Source organism: Heliangelus exortis, chromosome W (genome assembly GCF_036169615.1).
Source record: "Heliangelus exortis chromosome W, bHelExo1.hap1, whole genome shotgun sequence".
NCBI lineage: Eukaryota > Metazoa > Chordata > Aves > Apodiformes > Trochilidae > Heliangelus > Heliangelus exortis.
This window is the reverse complement of record NC_092453.1, coordinates 788,235-805,440: the sequence shown is the minus strand read 5'-3', so window position 1 is coordinate 805,440 and position 17,206 is coordinate 788,235. Positions and strand designations below refer to the sequence as shown.

The window sequence follows — 17,206 nt, the reverse complement described above, 5'->3', positions numbered from 1 at the left end:
CGCCGCCACCCGCAGGGCGAAAGCTTCAACAGCCTCTTCGCCCCGCGGCCCAAGAGAGCAGTGCAAAATGCCCGCCAGCCCCACGCAGACGTCACCTGCGGCGGGGTGCCCGGCTTCCCAAGTCTCACTCGGTAGCCGGTAGCACTTCCCATCCCCCCCTTCCTAGGGCCTCCGTAGCCACCATTTTTGTTAAGAGAAAGGTTTGCCGCTCATCTCTCAAGTTCTGCTGGCTTAGGGTAGGGAAAGCGATACCACTTCTCTCACGCTATACAGCAAGCAGAGCCAGAGAAACGGTTCACCTTACTAAAGAATAGGTCCTCCCTCACTGACTCCCCCCCAAAAAAAACAAACAAACAAACAAAAACAATAAAACAAGAAAAGAAAAAAAAACCTAACCAAACAAAAAAGCAAACACCGCCCTAAGTAGCACCGCATCCTTCGCCCGGCAGGAGAGGGAATGGAGTTCTTCACCTCATCGAGCTGCAGAAGCGAAACCCACCGACAGCACCACAGAAACGACGAAACCAAGATGGCTGCCAACTGCTGACGGAAGGGAGGCAGTCACTGCAGCGGACTACATCTCTTGAGATACAACTGTAACGAGGCTTACCGCTGCATGAAAGACTACAACTCCCAACAGGCACCGCGTGGCCCGGCTAGCGGAGCTGGGAGGGAAGGCGAGGGGCGGAGCTGGTAAATAGCGACACAGAGAACCCATCTCGCGTAAAATGGTGATGGCGGCTGCGTTCTAAGTGGAGTGTACGGCAGGTAGACGCGTGCTCGTCCCCTCTATGTTGTGGCTCTTTCCGGGGGTAGAGGCCGTAGAGTTAAGGTGAAGCCCGAGCTTACGCGCCTCGGTGCCGGCCGGTCTCTGGCACGGGCGAGTAGCATTGGTGGAACTGCGGGTAGCGTTGCTCGGGTAAAACGCACTGCTCCCGTCCCTTCAGCTGGAGAAGGCTGAGGCTGTTGTGGGCGGAGGTCACTCGGTTCTTCCCTGCTCAGTTATGTCGGACATTCAGAGTTGGAATTCTTCCGGCTCCGAAGAGGACTCTGAGACCGAGCTCGGGCTGCCTGTTGAGCTCTGTGGGGTGCTCAGCAAGGTAAGCTGCCTTTCCTCCTCCCCGCAGCCTGTACCTGGCGGTTTCTCGCTTCCCTTCTCCGCGCTGCACTACACCTTCCCGCAGCTAGCCGAGGGCCGTCAGCTCCGTTCGCCTGTCTCCTCCTTATTTCGCCGCTCTGAACATACAGGCCGAGGCTTCCGCCTTCCCCGGCGCTCGTGGAGGGTCTTGGTGGGGGGTGTGGGAAGTGCCGGCGTGGCCAAGGCAGACACCACCTGACGCTGGGGAACCTGCGAAGCAGCCGCTCTCTCGTCCTTGGATGAGGATAGTAGAGGGGCTCGCTTACTCAACCCCGCATCTGCGTAGCGTCTGCCCGCTCCTCCGCCCCCGAGAGGCGGCATGAGCATACACTGTCTCTGGAAAGAGACGCGTGTGCGGCTTCAACCTTTGCTGGGCGGCTGAGGTGGCGTCGGCGACCAGCCCGGGAGCCCTTGCCGCACTCTGCCCTTGTACCGAGCCCGCTGGATGCCTGGCGTGAGCTTCCGGAGAGCGAGGCCCGCGAGGTTGTGGCCGAGTGCGTACGGGGAGGGTGTCTCCCCCACACTTCTCAGGTTCCTGACCGAAGCTGGCGGCAGGCCCGGGTGCGGGTTGGGGCCACGGCCTCCCGCTCCGCTTCCCGGGAGCTCCTGAAAGCAGACGCAGCCTGTGGTCGCTTCCCAGGAGAAGGCCTCGTCACAGGAGCCGCACAACCTTTAGTCTAAGTATCAAAACAGGGCGATAAAATACCCTTGCAACAAGAGATATGCGAGGTGGGGAGGAGCAGAAGGAAAATGGCACTAAAGCTTTTTTTCCCCTTCTAAAAATAAAAACTTTTTGCTATTTTATCACTGATGATAAAAGATGACTTGAAGTTGGTGTTGGATTGTATTGGGAAATTAGGAGTGTGTTACGATCCGAGTTATTATTTATATTTTGTTTGCGAGGAAAATTCAGCCACTACTCATAGACGACGCGTGAATTTACAAAAATAACAAAGCTTTATGATTTAAACAAGTTACAAGGATTTATTTAGGATTTATACAATTAGTTACTTTGGAGAGAAAAAAGTCGTTAAGAGAAAAGAAGGAGGGAGTAATTAAGATGTTATCACCGTCCGCCGGCCTTGGCCTCTGGCTGTAGTTGGGTGCGTAGGGTCTGTCGCTCCTGCTGCTTCTCTGTCCCGTAGCTGAAGCCGAAGTGCCGAGAGAGGGGGGGGGGGGGGGGGGGGTCTAGAAGGAAGCCGCCACTTCTCCTTTTCTCCTGGGCTTTTTTATACAGGAAAAGAAGAGGGGTCCCTTTTTTGCATAAGTCCCTGATACACACAGACTTCCAGACTTCCTGGAGATGAGTTATCCTTATCTTTTTGTCTTTTTGGTGTCCTGCTACTTTCATTGTCTCCACCATACACCAGGAGGCGACCTGATAAACATTCTTATCTTTTAGGTGTCTGTCAGGCATATGGTGAGGTAAACATATGTTAATTGACAAAATGTTGCAACATAGCAGGGAGAAAGAAAAGGAAAAAAAAAAAGATTGATTCAAGAGACATATTTTTGTATTTTTAAAGTGTTTACATCAGAGTGCTTAAAAGTTTAGTATTGAATGAAAGCTTTTTATTTTTAACGGAAAGTACATAATGTTGAAATATCTTCAGAACTGAAGCACCGTTTTCAATTTTTTTCATTTTCTACACAATAAGGTAGACACAGGTAATGGAATATTGAGATCATAAACAGGCCCTGAATGCTAAGAAAACAGCCATAATGGGGGCTGCTTTTTGTGAGGGACTCAGAACTCTTCCCACTCTTGAAAATATTTCTAAGTATAAGCCCAGAGATGGGAGGAAAGGTTAGGAGAAAAGAAGGGCCTTGGCTCTCATCTGTAAATCTTGCCATCTAATAGTGGATGGGGGAGGGAGAGGATGAGATAGATGTGAGATATTACAGCAGTTAAAATGTGAAGTTTTCAGTTGTGTAGTTTTATTTGTTTTGTTTTTTTTTTCCCCCCATTACCAAGTTTTGTTTTGATTAGATGCTTCCCATCATTAGAAACTTTAATATTTGTGGGATGTAGTTGATTTTTCTATTGGCAAATTAAATACTTCATTGAGTTCCAGTGCTGTGTTTTACTGGTGTAACATTAGAAAATTTTTTTTTCCATAAACCTCCTCTTGTGTAGTAATAGAGTTAATACGCTGTTAGGGGATATGTATTAACTAATATGTGTAATATAATGTAGAAACAAGCATTTTAGTTCACTTTCTTATATTTATATGTTGTAGAAATGGTGACTAATGGTAGGAATTAAATGCTAAAAAGAGACATTTTAATCTTATTTCTTGGAGCTATAGTAGTTATGTATTATGCTGGTGGGATAATGGCATATTTTTATTTTATATAAAGAAAATTAGATACTTTAGTAAACTCATTTTTGTAGAAATTACCTTATATATAATTTAATGTTCTGCTTCAGCTTGGCTTTTGGTCTAACTCCAGATATTAAATAAAATTACTAAACTCACCTTAGTGATTAATGTCTTATTCCTCCTACCTCCAATTCGTCATCAGTATGTTTATTACCTGCATTTAACTGGCCTTGGCAATCCAGTTGAAACATCTGTTATCTTGCTGTTAATTTGAAAAAAGCTGTTTTTTAATACCTTCATACGTTTGTAAAATTATTTCAGGAGCACTGGGCAGAAGAGGAATATAAATTCTCAATTGGGAAGACCTTTAACAGAATTAGGTGTTTGGGTTTTGTTTTTTTTTTTTTCCCTTCCTGGTCCTTGAAAGCCTGAGAAATACCAACCGAGTATTGTCCTTTATCTGGTCCTTGCCCTGCTCTGCTCCTTTTCCTTTTCTGGTCTTTATCCTGCTCCTGTCTGCTCTGGTCCTTGCCCCACCCCTCCTCTGGTCCTTGTCCTGCTTTGCTCTGGTCCTTGCCCCACCCCTCCTCTGGTCCTTGTCCTGCTTTGCTCTGGTCCTGGTCCTTGCCCCACCATGGTCCCTGCCCTGTCCTGCTTTGGTCTGTGCCCTGCACCCTGGTCTCCTCTGTTCTGTGCCCTGCTCTAGTCCATGCCCTGGTCCTGCTCTCTCTTGACTTGTTGGTCTGTTTTTATGTGGTCTTGTCTTGGCTGGTATGTCTGTCATTGGCTAGTCTTGTCCTTGGCTGGCTGGTCTTGTCAGTCTGCTCAGACTGTCCTTGTCTTCCCTTGTCCTGGTCTGCTTGGTCTTGTCTTGACTTGTTGGTCTATTTTTATGTGGTCTCATCCTGGTCCTTGTCTGGGCTGGTCAGTCTGGTCCTTGGCTGGTCTTTTCATCTGGATCCTGACCTGGGTTGGTCAGCCTGTCCTGCTCAGCTTGGACTAGTCTGTCCTGCGCTTGTTGGTCTTGTCCTCAGCTGGCCTAGTCAGTCTTGTCATTGGCTGGTCTCATCTTGTTGGTCTGTCCATATCTGGCCTTCTCAGTCTGGTCCTGGTTTGTACTTTTCTGCTCTTGTCCTCATTTGGTCTGTCTTTTCCTCATCAGGTTTTGTCCCGGTCTTCTCGGTCTGGTCTGCTCTTGTCTTTCCTAATCTTGTCAGGCTGTCTTGGTATGGTCAGGCTGCCCTGGTGTGGTCTTGGTTGCAGTCCTGGTCTGGCTTGTCCTGGTCTTATCCTCATTTTGTTGATCTGTCCATGTCTGGCCTTGTTGATCTGATCCTGCTTTGTCCTTTTCTGCTCTTGTCCTGGTTTGGTCCTTCTTGTCCTTGGCTGGCTGGTCTTATCTTGTCAATCTGATCAGGCTGTCCTGGTCTGGTTGTGCCCTCTGCTGGTCAGGTCTCATCCTGTCTGATCCTTGTCTGACTGGTCTAGTCTTTCCTAATCTTGTTGGTCTGGTCAGGCAATTCTTTGGATGGTCTCATCCTTGGCTGATTGGTCTTGTCTTCATCTTGATCTGTCCTGGTCTGTGCTTTTCTGCTCTTGTCAGTCTTTGTCGGTCTTGTCCTGGTCTGGTTGGTCTGGTCTGCTCTTGTCTTTCCTAATCTTGTCAGTCTGGTCAGGCTGTCCTTGACTGTTCTTATTCTGGCCTGGTCTGGTAAGTCTTGTCTTGGTCTCATCCTCATCTTGTCAATCTGTCCATGTCTGGCCTTGTCAATCTGGTCTTGGTTTGTCCTTATCTGCTCTTGTCCTGGTTTGTTCTGTCTTGTCCTTGTCAGGTCTGGTCTGGTCTTTCCTAATCTTGTCACTCTGGTCATGCTGTCCTTGTCTGGTTGTGTCCTGGTTTGGGCCAGGATAAAATTAATTTTCTGTCTTGTAATTTTGCTTTCATCTAAGTCTCTCATAAGTAGCTGTACTTGCTGAAATTAACAGCAAGTTTCTCAGTCAATCTATGCTTCTAGGACTGATAAAGCTCAACATTTATAGTTATAGCTAGTGAATGGTATGCAGAACCAAGGCCACTGTGTATTTCTGGGGAACATCTTATGCTCCAGAAAGAAAGTAAAGGGGTCACACCTGCAACCCTCCTTTAGGGAAGAGTGGACAAGACAGGTGACCAGAATTGACCAGAGTATTCCATCCCATAAGCATCATACTCTGTATAAATTTGAGGGGTCACAAGGGTCAAGCCCCTTCACCTTCCTCCCGCCTTCTTTGGCATCTTGGGAGGATTCTGTATGTTTGCCTTTAGTCTCGATCTGTGCCATCCTGAATCTGTGTTCCTGCCTCCAGCTCCCAACTGCTGCTGACTCAAGGAGTCCATCCTGGGCTTTTGCAGGGCCTGCCCTGCAACCTCAGTGGTAACATGAGTGTTAATGGGGAGGAAGGGGGGGGGGGGAGATGAATGTTGTATCGTTTTTCTGTATATTTGAGTGTGTGTCTATATCTATCTATATATAGATATATATATATATCTTCCTTGGCTGGTCTGGTTGCAACCTTTGTTTGTCCTATCTCATCCAGTTGTGTCCTCTGTCAGTCCAGTCTTGTCCAGTAGTGTCCCTTGGCTGGCCCGGATACATCCTTGGCTGGTTTGGTTGCTCTTGTCCTTGGCTGGCTGGTCTTGTCTTTCCTAATGTTCAGGCTGTCCTTTTCTGCTATTGTCTTAGTCTGGTCTTGTCCATGTCATGTCCTTGGCTCGTCTTGTCCCTGGCTGGCTGGTCTCATCTGGTCTTCTCTGGTCTGTTCAGTCTGGACTATTCTGGTCGGTCTGTCCTTGGCTGATCTGATCTGGTCTAGTCCTAGGCTGGATAGTCCTACCTGGTCTGTTCTTCTCTGGTTTGTTCAGTCTTGATTTTACTGGCTGGTCACAGTTGTCACGGGCCAGTCAGCCTGCCCTTGTCTTGATACCTGGCGGCTTGGTCTGTCGTTGTCTGGGTCCTTAGCAGCTTGGTCTGTCCTTGTCTTGGTCCCTGGTTGCTTGGTCTGTCCTTGTCTTGGTCCTTGCTGGATCTGTCTGTCTGTAGCTTCTCAGTCTGTCCTTGGCTGATCAGTTGGTCCTTGTCTTGGTCCCTGGCTGCTCCATCTGTACCTGGTGGCTCAGTCTGTCCTTGTATTGGTTCTTTGCTGCTTGGTCTGTCCCTGGCTGTATGGTCTGTCCTTGTCTTGGTCCCTCACTGCTCGGTCTCCTTGTCTTGGTCATTGTCGGCTTTTTCTGTCCTTGGCTTCATGGTCTGTCCCTGTCGGCTGGGTCTGTTCTTGTCTTGGTTTCTCAGTCTGTCCTGATCTTGGTCCCTGGCTTCTTGGTCTGTCCTTGTCTTGGTCCCTGGCTCCTTTGTCTGTCCTTGCCTTGCTCTCTGGCTTCTTTTTCTCTCCTTTTCTTTTCTCCCGCTCTGGTTGGTCTCTCCTTGTCTTGGTCCTTGCTGGCTCTGTCTGTCCTTGGCTTCATGGTCTATCCCTGGCTGCTCGGTCTGCCCATGTCTTGGTCCCTGCCTGCTCGGTCTGTCTTTGTATTGGTCTCTGGCTGCTTGCTCTGTCTGTCTTTGTCTCTGGCTGCTCAGTGTGTCCCTGGCTGCTTAGTCTGTCCTTGTCTTGGTGTCTGGCTGCTTGGTCTGTTCTGGGCTGCTTGGACTGTCCTTTTCTTGGACCCTGGCTGCTCAGTCTCTCCTTGTCTTGGTTCTTTGCTTCTTGGTCTGTCCCTGGCTGGTCGGTCTGTCCTTGACTTGGTCCCTGGCTTCTTTGTCATTTTCTATTCTCCCTGTCTCTTTGGTCTCTCCTTGCCTTCGTTCCTGGCTGCTGGGTATTTCCTAGTTTTGGTCCTTGCTGTCTCTGTCTGTCCTTGGCTTCATGGTCTATCTGTGTCAGCTTGCTCTGTTCTTGTCTTGGTTCTTGGTTTCTCAGTCTGTCCTGATCTTTTTCCCTGGCAGCTCGGTCTGTCCTTGTCTCGGTCCCTGGCTGCTCAGACTGCCCTTGTCTTTTCTCCCTGTCTGTTTGATCTTTCCTTGTCTTGGTCCTTGTTGGCTTGGTCTCTTCTTGGCTTGGTCCTTGGTTTCTCGCTCTGTTCCTGGCTGCTTTTTCTGTTCTTGTCTTGGTCCCTCTCTGCTTGTAATGTTCCTGGCTGCTTGGTCTGTCCTTGTCTTGGACCCTGTCTGCTTGGTCTTTCCCTGGTGGCTTGAGCTGTCCTTATCTTGGTCCCTGGTGGCTCGGTCTCTCCCTGGCTGCCTGGTCTGTCCTTTTCTTCATGCCTGGCTACTCGGTTGGTCCCTAGCTACTTGGTCAGTCCTTGTTTTGGTCCCTGGCTGCTTGGTCTCTCCTTCTCTTGGTCCTTGTTGGCTCTCTCTGTGGCTTCTCAGTCTTTCCCTGGCTGCTCGATCTGTTCTTGTCTTGGTCCCTGGCTGTTTGGTCTGTCCCTGGCTGCTGGGTTTGTCCTAGTCTTGGCTTCTCGATGCTTGGTCAGTCATTGTCTTTGTCCCTGTCTGGTTGGTCTGTACATGGCTGCTTGGTCTGTCCTTGTCTTGCTTCTTGGCTGCTTGGTCTGTCCTTATCTCGGTCCATGGCTGCTTTGACTGCCCTTGTCTTGGTCACTTGTCTGTCCTTGTCTTGGTCCCTGGCTGCTCGGTCTCTCCTTTTCTTGGTCCCTGGCTGCTCAGTCTCTTCTTCTCTTTTCTCCCTGGCTGCTTGCTCTGTCCTTGTTTTTGTTCTTTGGTTCTCATGCTATCCTTGGTTTTTTCCTTGGCTGCTCCGTTTGTCCTGGTCTTGGTCCTTGGTAGGTCTGTCTATCATTTGCTGGTCTTGTCTGGGCTCTTTAATCTTGACTTTACTTGTCGTTCTGTTCTTTGTCCTTGTCTGGTTGGTCTGTCTTTTTGTATTGTATTAGTGCAGTGGTGTTTTTGAAGCTGGGGGTCCACAGTGGTGGCTCCTGCTGGAAGCTCCCCTTGTTCCAATGCCTGCCATGCCTCTGCCCAAGGCTGAGCAGATATGGGAAGCTGAATGTGCCTCTGTGAGTAACATATTCAAGAAAGGGAAAACGAAACTGCAGAAATATAAGTAAAGGACATGCAGGATGGAGTAGAGGATTAAGTGAGAGAAATGCCAGAGAAAATACATCAAGGTCAGTGAAGAAGGATGGGGAAAGGTGCTGAGCAGAGTTTTCCCCACAGCCCCTGGTGAGATAGCAGGCTGTCCCCCTGCAGCCTAAGGAGGATCACGGTGGAGCAGTCTTTGAAGGACCACTGTGGGGTAAATATATGTTTGTGGCCCCTGACGTTCCACAGGTGGGCTGATGTGAAGAAGGAATATGTGCAGGATTGCAGGGAGGGGCAGATGTGGATCTACAGATATGGAGAACCCTGTGCCTGAGGCGGTAGCTGTTACCGAAGCAGTCTCCATAATGATATAGGACATACCATAGGAAATGTATTGGCGTATTCTGTTTGTCTTGATTCGGTCTCGTAGGAGGGCGTCTCCTGATGGCTGCAATGTGGCCTCCTTTCCCTTTTGGGGAAGAATGGGGTTTACTCAGTCTCTCAGTCGCTTCTTCTGTGGCTGAGATCCAGGCCCAATGGGGAGTAGTGACAATGTGCATATTCTTGTATGTCACAGTTTAATGCTGAGCTGGCAATTAACCAAATGACAGATGCTCTCTATTAATCTCCCTCCCCTCCCTGATAAAGAAAGAATAAGGGAGAGAGACTTATGGGTTGGAAACTAAACTACACAGCTTTAATGAAAGAGTAATGATAAAAAGGAAAAAATATTAAATATATACACATATAAACAAAAGTGATATTATGTTTGTCCCCCTTTCCCCCCAATAACACTCATATCGCCACTGAGGCTGCAGGGCAGCACTGGAAAAATACAGGCTGGGATGCTGGAGTCAGCGGCAGACAGCTGGAGGCAGGAACACATGGATTCAGGATGGCGGGGATTGGGACCACAGCCAGATGAATGGACAGGGTGTTCTCAGAATGCTGGCCATGAATGAAGAAGAGGGGAAGAGGCTTGACCCTTATGATCCCTCAAAATTATACTGAGTATGGAGTGTATGCGATGGAATACTCTGGTCAATTTTGGTCAACTGTCTTATCCTCTCCTCTTTAAAGGAGGGTTGCAGGTGTGACCCCTTTACTCCCTTCTTTCCGGAGCATAAGAAATTTCTCAGAACTGAGCAGTGGCCTTGGCTCTGCATGCCATTCTCTAGCTGTGACTATAAACACCGAGCGTTGGTCTTGTCCTGTTTGTCTGGTCTGTCTGGTGAGGTCCGTCCTGTCTTGTCGGTTTTGTCTGTCATGTCGCATCTCCTGCATCTTGTCAGTCTGGTCTGGTCTTGCCTATTATTGTCTTGTCTGGTCAGTCTTGTCTGTCTTGTCCCATCTCCTTTGTCTTGTCCTGTTTTGTCTGGTTGGTCCAGTCTGGCTTGTCTGGTCCTGTCTGGTCTGGTCTTGTTTCTCTGTTCACTGTTGGGAGACTTTTTGGAAGAAAACGGATATGTGAGCAATCCTGACTATTCAGCTTTAACCAGAGTGAGCTAAGGGCCTTGAGGCCCAGCTGCAAGGTTACTGAAAGATCAGCTATGTGCAAAAGATAAGGGAGTTGGCAGTAGAAAAGAAGAATAACAGGCTGGGAAATCATCTCATAGACAACACATACAGAGTTGTACTTAACCCGTTAAATAATGCCCTGCGGCATACGAAAAATGTGTTGTACCAATTGGCAAAATGTTTGTATTATTATCTGCCTGCCTGTGTATAAAAGGGCTACTGCTGCTCTCAAACGGCAATACTTGGATTATATTAATCTGTGTGTTGTCCACTGATTCTCCTGCAGTTCTTGTCTGTCTTGTTGATCTAATCCTCTCTTGTCCTGTCGTCTCTTGTCCTGTCTGGTCCATCTGATCAGGTCTTGTCTGGTTGGTCCTGTCTGTCCCCCTCCTGTCTGTCTGGTCTGGTCCATGTAGTCTTGTCTTGTTGCTCTGGTCTTGTCTCTCTTGGTTGCATCTGGTGCATAGTGTCTCCCTCGTCTTGTTGCTCTGGTCTGGTCTCACCTATCTGGTTTCACCTGTCTCATCCAGTCAGTCTTGTCATGTCCAATCTGGTCTGGTTGGTCCTGCCTCTCCTCTTGTCTGTTGTGTCCTGCTGGGTCTGTTGCTTCATGTCTAGTGTTGCCTCCCATCTGTTGTGATGCCAATTTATGCCCCAAACAAGGCACGGACAGAGTAACTGCTCAGAGACAAAGTTTGTAGCCTTTAAGCAGGAGGTATTTATTAACGGCCGGGGAGCAGCCAGGTTTTCCTGGGCAAACTGCTCCAATTCAGCAATCTCACAATTCAGCTTTTATACAATTTTGCCAAGCAATTGCAACATCCATTATGAATATTCATTATATTGCAACATCTACTTTTAATATTCATAATAGGCAGAGTTGAGGCAGAGTTAGAGGGTTGGTCTTCAATTTGGGGAGGATTTTTGGGGTCGTTCCTGTATTTCATCCTCTTGAACTGGTGTCCTTTCCATAACTTTTTCCTAATTTGGATAGTCTCCTTGTGCATTTGGCAGGGTCTTAGTGACCTTGGCTCATCCTAAAACTTCTGAGGCTACTGATGCCAAATTTTATGTTATTTTATAGTTTTAGTGTTCTTTTCTGTCAACCTGTCCTGTTCTCTCAGACAATTTATTACCTCCGTATTTTCCTAATGCTAAGCTTTCTTATAGTGCCTTGCATTTTATGTTTTAACTCGTTATTTCTCGAAGACTGCTTCCTTTTGGGCGGCTTCATTTCCCCCCTTTTCTTATAACTTACGAATTCTTTCGTCAAGTTCTAATCCTGCTGTTGGGGAATATCCTGTAAAGATGTCCCACCAATGATTTTGGCCTACTTGAGTAACCTTTGTTAGGATATTAGGATATTCCACTTATATCTCTTTGTGTTCGTTTGTGGTATGACCAAGCGTTCCAGCCTTTGAGGCTTTGCTGTATAAAAGGTTGACAATCTTTCTGTAAATGTGTAATGTCTGTCTGAATGTTTATCCGTACTTTCTTCAGAGAATATGTGGGATCTAACAGTAACTTCAGTTCGTTTGACTGTCTTATTACTTGGGGTCCTATAAAGAGTAGATTATGCATTTCCCTACATTCTAGAGGTGGAGTAGCTTCATGAGACGGGTCCGTGACTAAGTCTGTCGTGGATTTAATGGCCCGTTTAAATCCTCTGCCGATCATGTTGCCTTGTTTACTAATAGGTTCAAGAATTTTAGCTTCTCTGTTACATGAAAACCAAGTTAATTTGTCTAGTTGGAATATAATTTCACACTGTGCTCTACCTCCTTTAAAACTATCCCATTGACAAGAAACTGGTCCCCTCCTTTGAACCCAGATAATGGGCTCTTTATCTTTTTCCTGGCTGTAAGTAATTAAGTTCTGTCTAGGGACCTTTTCTCCAGATTCAATTGTCAACATTAGTGTTTGTTTTTCCTACTAGGGCATCAACTTCTCGGCATCCTACTTGAATTTAGCCTCCTTTTTGTGCCACGAAAAAGGTGTTACTTTCCCATTCATCTATCGTATAAGGTTGATTGTTATGTAGAACATAAATCTCAAATTCGTTTTCCCCAGAGCGTGGTAGTGTACGTGCACTAGACCATGGCCCTTCTGGAGTAGGGTCTTGGGATAAAACAATACTTATCAAGAGTCCAATGGTTAATGTTGAAAGGGTTTGAGAGGGAGCTGGATTCATAATGTCGGGTCTTCTTGCTTATCTTCTGGAGCTTTCTTGACTCAGGAATAATGGATCCATGTAGGTCATTCCTTGATCCGTACCGCAGTGAAGGTAGTCAGCAGCACTTGGAAAGGTCCCTCCCACTTTTCTTATAGGGGTTTTCCTAAAAGATTCTTAACATACACCCAATCGCTGGGGTTAAACGGATGTAGCTTACAATCAGGTTGTTTGGGCTGAGGTTCTATAACTACTGTGGCGTTTTTTTCAAAATGCTTTCCTACAGCGATTACATAATCATGTATATACTGATTGCCTATTTGATCCATAGCATCACTATTTACAATTTGCATAGCATAAGGTCTGCCATACAGAATTTCAAACGGACTCAACTTCTCTTTTGATAGAGGTTTGACCCTCAATCTGATCAGAGCAATAGGCAAAGCTTGATACCATTGTAAATTAGTCTCTGGACATATCTTAGCAATTTGTTGTTTGATAAGATGATTCATCCTTTCCACTTGCCCACTGGCCTGTGGTTTGTAGGGCATATGCAATTGCCATTTAATCTGCAGTGCTTTGCTTATTGCTCTCACGACCTTTGCACAAAAATGTGATCCTTTGTCTGAAGAGATACTTCTTGGTACTCCAAACCGCGGTATGATTTCATTTAACAAAACTTTAGTTACTTCTCTTTCTTTGTTTGTTCTACAGGGGAATGCCTCAGGCCACTCAGAAAATGTATAAGTTAATACCAACAAATATCGAATACCCTCCTTTTCTTGGGAGTTCAGAGAAATCAATTTACCATACTTCACCTGGGAATTTGCCTTGATTTATTGCTCTTTGGTGTATTTTGGTTCCTGTATTTGGGTTGTTCTTTAGGCATCATTCGCAGTGGGATGTAACTCGCTTTATGGTGATGAATAATTTTGGTCCTGCTATTCTAGTTTGTAAATACTGGTAAAGTGGATCTAAACCCCAATGGACCTTTTCATGTTCTGTCTTTACAAATTGCCACGTTAATTTTTCTGGTATTATTAGTTGTCCCGTTTCTAACTGACCCCATCCATTATCTAATAATTTACCTTTATTTCTTTGAATCCACCTATGATCTGATTCCTGATAGTTTGGTTGAAAGCTAGTATCTAGCTCCCCTGGTACTAAAGCTGTTATAGTCACTTTTTCGGTCCTTGCATCAGCTAATTTAGCTTCCGCATCAGCTTTCCTATTTTCTATTTCTGGAACAGTGTTACCTTTCAGGTGTCCCTTACAATGCATTATGGCCACTTGTTCTGGGAGCTGGACTGCTTCTAACAATCGTAGAATTTCCTCTGCGTGTTTGACTGCTTTCCCTTGGGTAGTCAGCAGTCCTCTTTCTTTCCAGATTGCTCCATGAGCATGTACGACGGAGAAGGCATACTTAGAGTCTGTCCAAATATTAATTCGCATGTTTTCTGCTAATTCCAGAGCTCGGATAAGAGCTATTAGCTCTGCTCTTTGGGCTGAGGTCCCTGCAGGTAAAGGATTTGACTCGATTACCTCTTTCGTCGTAGTCACCGCATAGCCAGCCATTCTTACCCCTCGCTTTACGAAGCTGCTGCCATCCGAGAACCAATTGTCCGCATCTTCGAATGGCTCTTCTTTGAGATCCGGGCGACTGGAGTAGACTGCTTCGATTGTTTCCAGGCAGTCATGTTCGATGGGTTCTGCCAGAGTTCTTCCTTCTAGGAATGAAGCTGGGTTTACGATATTAGTTACTTGGATAGTTATATCATCTGATTCAGCTAGGATAGTCTGGTATTTTAGGAATCTGGAAGGTGATAACCAGTGGTTACCTTTCTGTTCTAATACGGCTGATACAGTATGAGACACTAACACAGTCATTTTCTGACCCAACGTGAGCTTCCTGGCCTCTTCTACGTTTATAATCACTGCGGCCACTGCTTTCAGACAGATAGGCCATCCTTTGCTTACTTCATCCAACTGTTTGGAGAAATAAGCCACAGCTCTCTTGTGTGGTCCCAACTGTTGTGCTAAGACTCCTAGAGCCATCCCTTGTCGTTCATGAGAGAACGGCCAGAAAGGTTTTGTTACATCTGGAAGACCCAAAGCTGGTGCTCTCATAAGCTCCTGTTTCAGTTTCTTAAAAGCCCCTTCTGCTTCAGGAGTCCAGGCTAGAATATTCTTAGTTTCTTTTAGCGAATCATATAATGGTTTAGCGAGTATCCCGTATTGATAGATCCATAGTCGACACCAACCTGTCATTCCCAGAAAGGCGCGTAAATCTCTCACCATTTCTGGTCTAGGCATTTGGCAGATGGCTTCCTTTCTTGTCGTTCCTAGGGATCGCTGCCCTCTGGAAACTTCATATCCCAGATATACTACTTCTTCTTGCACCAGCTGTGCTTTCTGTTGAGAAACTCGATACCCAAGAAATTCAACAGAGAAATAGTCCATTCAATGCATTCTTCTCCTGTCTCTGTTGCTATTAGGAGATCGTCTACGTATTGTAGAAGAGTACCATCTCCCGGTGGCCTCTCCTACTGTTCTAATTCTTTGGCTAATTGATTCCCAAAAATTGTGGGACTATTTTTATAACCTTGAGGTAACACAGTCCATGTGGGTTGGGTTTTTCTCCCTATATTTACAGATTCCCATTCAAAGGCAAAGATCTTTTGGCTTTCTGGAGCTAAGGGAAGGCAGAAGAATGCATCTTTCAAGTCTAATACCGTGAACCAGGTCAAATTTTCTTTTAATTTAGTTAGGAGTGTATAAGGGTTAGCAACTACTGGGTGTAGTGTCTTCGTTATTTCATTTACTGCTCTTAGATCTTGGACTAATCTATAAGTTCCATTAGGTTTCTTAACTGGCAAGATTGGTGTGTTAAAATCTGATTCGCATTCTATTAATAACCCCAACTCTAGAAACTTTCTAATTATGGGTTCAATTCCTTTTCTATCTTCTAACCTCAGTGGGTACTGTTTTTTCACTACTGGCCTCACTCCAGGTATAAGGTCAATAATGATAGGTGTTGCTTGTTTTGATTTTCCAGGTACGTCAGTAGCCCATACCAGCGGGTAGGCTTCACTCAGAATTCGCTCGATATTGTGTCTTTCAGGTTTTGGTTCTATGCAACTGATTGTTAGGCTTAGAGCTGCAATCAGTTGCTCTTCGTTTACTCAGAATTCCAATTTGTCTTTGTTGAATTTTACTGATGGATTCCCCTTTGTTTTCCAATTTTATATTTAATAGGTTTCAAAAAGTAAGCTTTTTCTGCTTGGCCTGTTGCTCCCACAACTGGTACAAATTCATCACTTTTAGGCACTAGTTCCTGATTTAAAACCGAAAATGTTGCTCCTGTATCAATCAAAAAGTCTGATTCTTTTTCACCTTCTCCCAGTCTGGGAGGAGGCACTCCATATCCTGGGGCAAATGGCTGATATTCCCACAGGCTTACTTCACTCTCTTTTCCACTGTCCCTTCTTATTAATTTGAGGCACTGTTGTCCGATACTACAGGCATCACAGCAGCGTTCCTTAAGTTTTAAGTTTTTCTTATCCTTTTCTAAGGCTAGTACTAGGGGATCCTGAGGTGCCACACTTATCCCACATTCCTTCTGTCACTCCAGTTTATTTCTTAGGAAAAAAAAAACCACATCGCAATACATCACTTCATCTCATTTGCCTAGCCGGCGGAGGAACAGCATGAATTGTAAGATTCTGTTATAATTAATTGTTCCTTCCGGTGGCCATTTTTTCATCTCCGTCTAACTTATACAAAGGCCACCACTGTGTACAGTATTTTAAAAGTGTCTTTTTACTTATGTTCCTCCCTGGAATGCCTCCTAAATCTTTCCAGTGTTTCAGGATACATCCCAAGGGGGTTTTCATATTTACATCTTTACTTTGTTGGCTTCCCATTACTATTCTCTGGATTTATGTCTCTTTGTTTAACCGGGTCGAACTCCTACCCGTAAGTACTATATCTTGCTTTGTTTCATCACTTCATGCACGTGATTTTCAATCACTTCGTCCGTCTCTAGCCTGGCTTCTCGCGAAGAACAGGAACCGTAGAGCTGGACTCCCCACTCACTTTGCAGCGATGCTGTGTCTCAGTCACTCTCACTCATACTTGCACACTTTATATAAACATTCCTACCTTCTGGTTTATATCTGAACAGACTGCTTTACCAAGTAAGGTCACAGGATGTCGATTGCGGACTGTGAGATACTGGTTTGCTGTTGGATATCCGATCTGTGTTATCACATAGCCACAGGACACCGCTGCAAGCTTTAAATTTCAAGCTACATGTTAATAAGAAATTCTCCATATTCCAAAACCTTTTTCCCAAGAGAGATTCTTGGACACACTCCCGGACCTAGAAAGCAATCCTAGATTAGTTAATGACCATCCTTAGTTATAAACTGTCTGTATCCTTAACCCTTAAATCACAACCTTACGGTCTTAAACACCTTATCGAACAATATTTCACACAACAAAAAAATAAACCAAGGACATCAAGGTAAAAGGAGAACACATAAGACTCCGTTCCAGCAGGACTCTAACCTGCTTCGGAGAGCACACAAGACACTGCTCCGGCAGGACTCTAACCCACTTCGGAGAGCACACAAGACACTGCTCCGGCAGGACTCTAACCCGCTTCGGAGAGCACACAAGACACTGCTCCGGCAGGACTCTAACCTGCTTCTCTCTATGGGCCTCTAACCCAGCAGGGATTAATGCCAGGGCGTCCCCTCGGCTTCCCTTCGGGCGGTAATGTCTTACCCCCGCTTCTCAACAAAGCGCTTTATCTTAAAGGATAAATACCTCTTAATTTGGAGCAGGAGGTCCTTGTCCACCGATGCACGTAGGCCCGAGGGGTCCGGGAGACTCTTCCGACAAAATTCAGTCGAGGGGGCCCAGAGAGAGTCCCGGCCCCCTGGGTCTAGGCTCGGGAGGACTGTTTCTCCTGGCT

General features: G+C 46.0%; 1 protein-coding gene across 2 annotated transcripts in view; it reads left to right on the top strand.

The window, feature by feature from the left end:
- The first annotated feature begins 688 nt into the window (after positions 1-688).
- LOC139789117 (ceramide transfer protein-like) overlaps positions 689-17,206 on the top strand; it is a 220,094-nt gene continuing 203,576 nt past the window's right edge. Inside the window, exon 1 of one of the 2 annotated variants that reach the window (XM_071729641.1) lies at positions 689-1,100. In XM_071729641.1, the coding sequence (XP_071585742.1) occupies positions 1,005-1,100 (96 nt within the window). In that variant the 5' untranslated portion in view covers positions 689-1,004. The remainder of the gene's footprint in view (positions 1,101-17,206) is intronic. The other variant, XM_071729642.1, reaches the window with a different exon arrangement.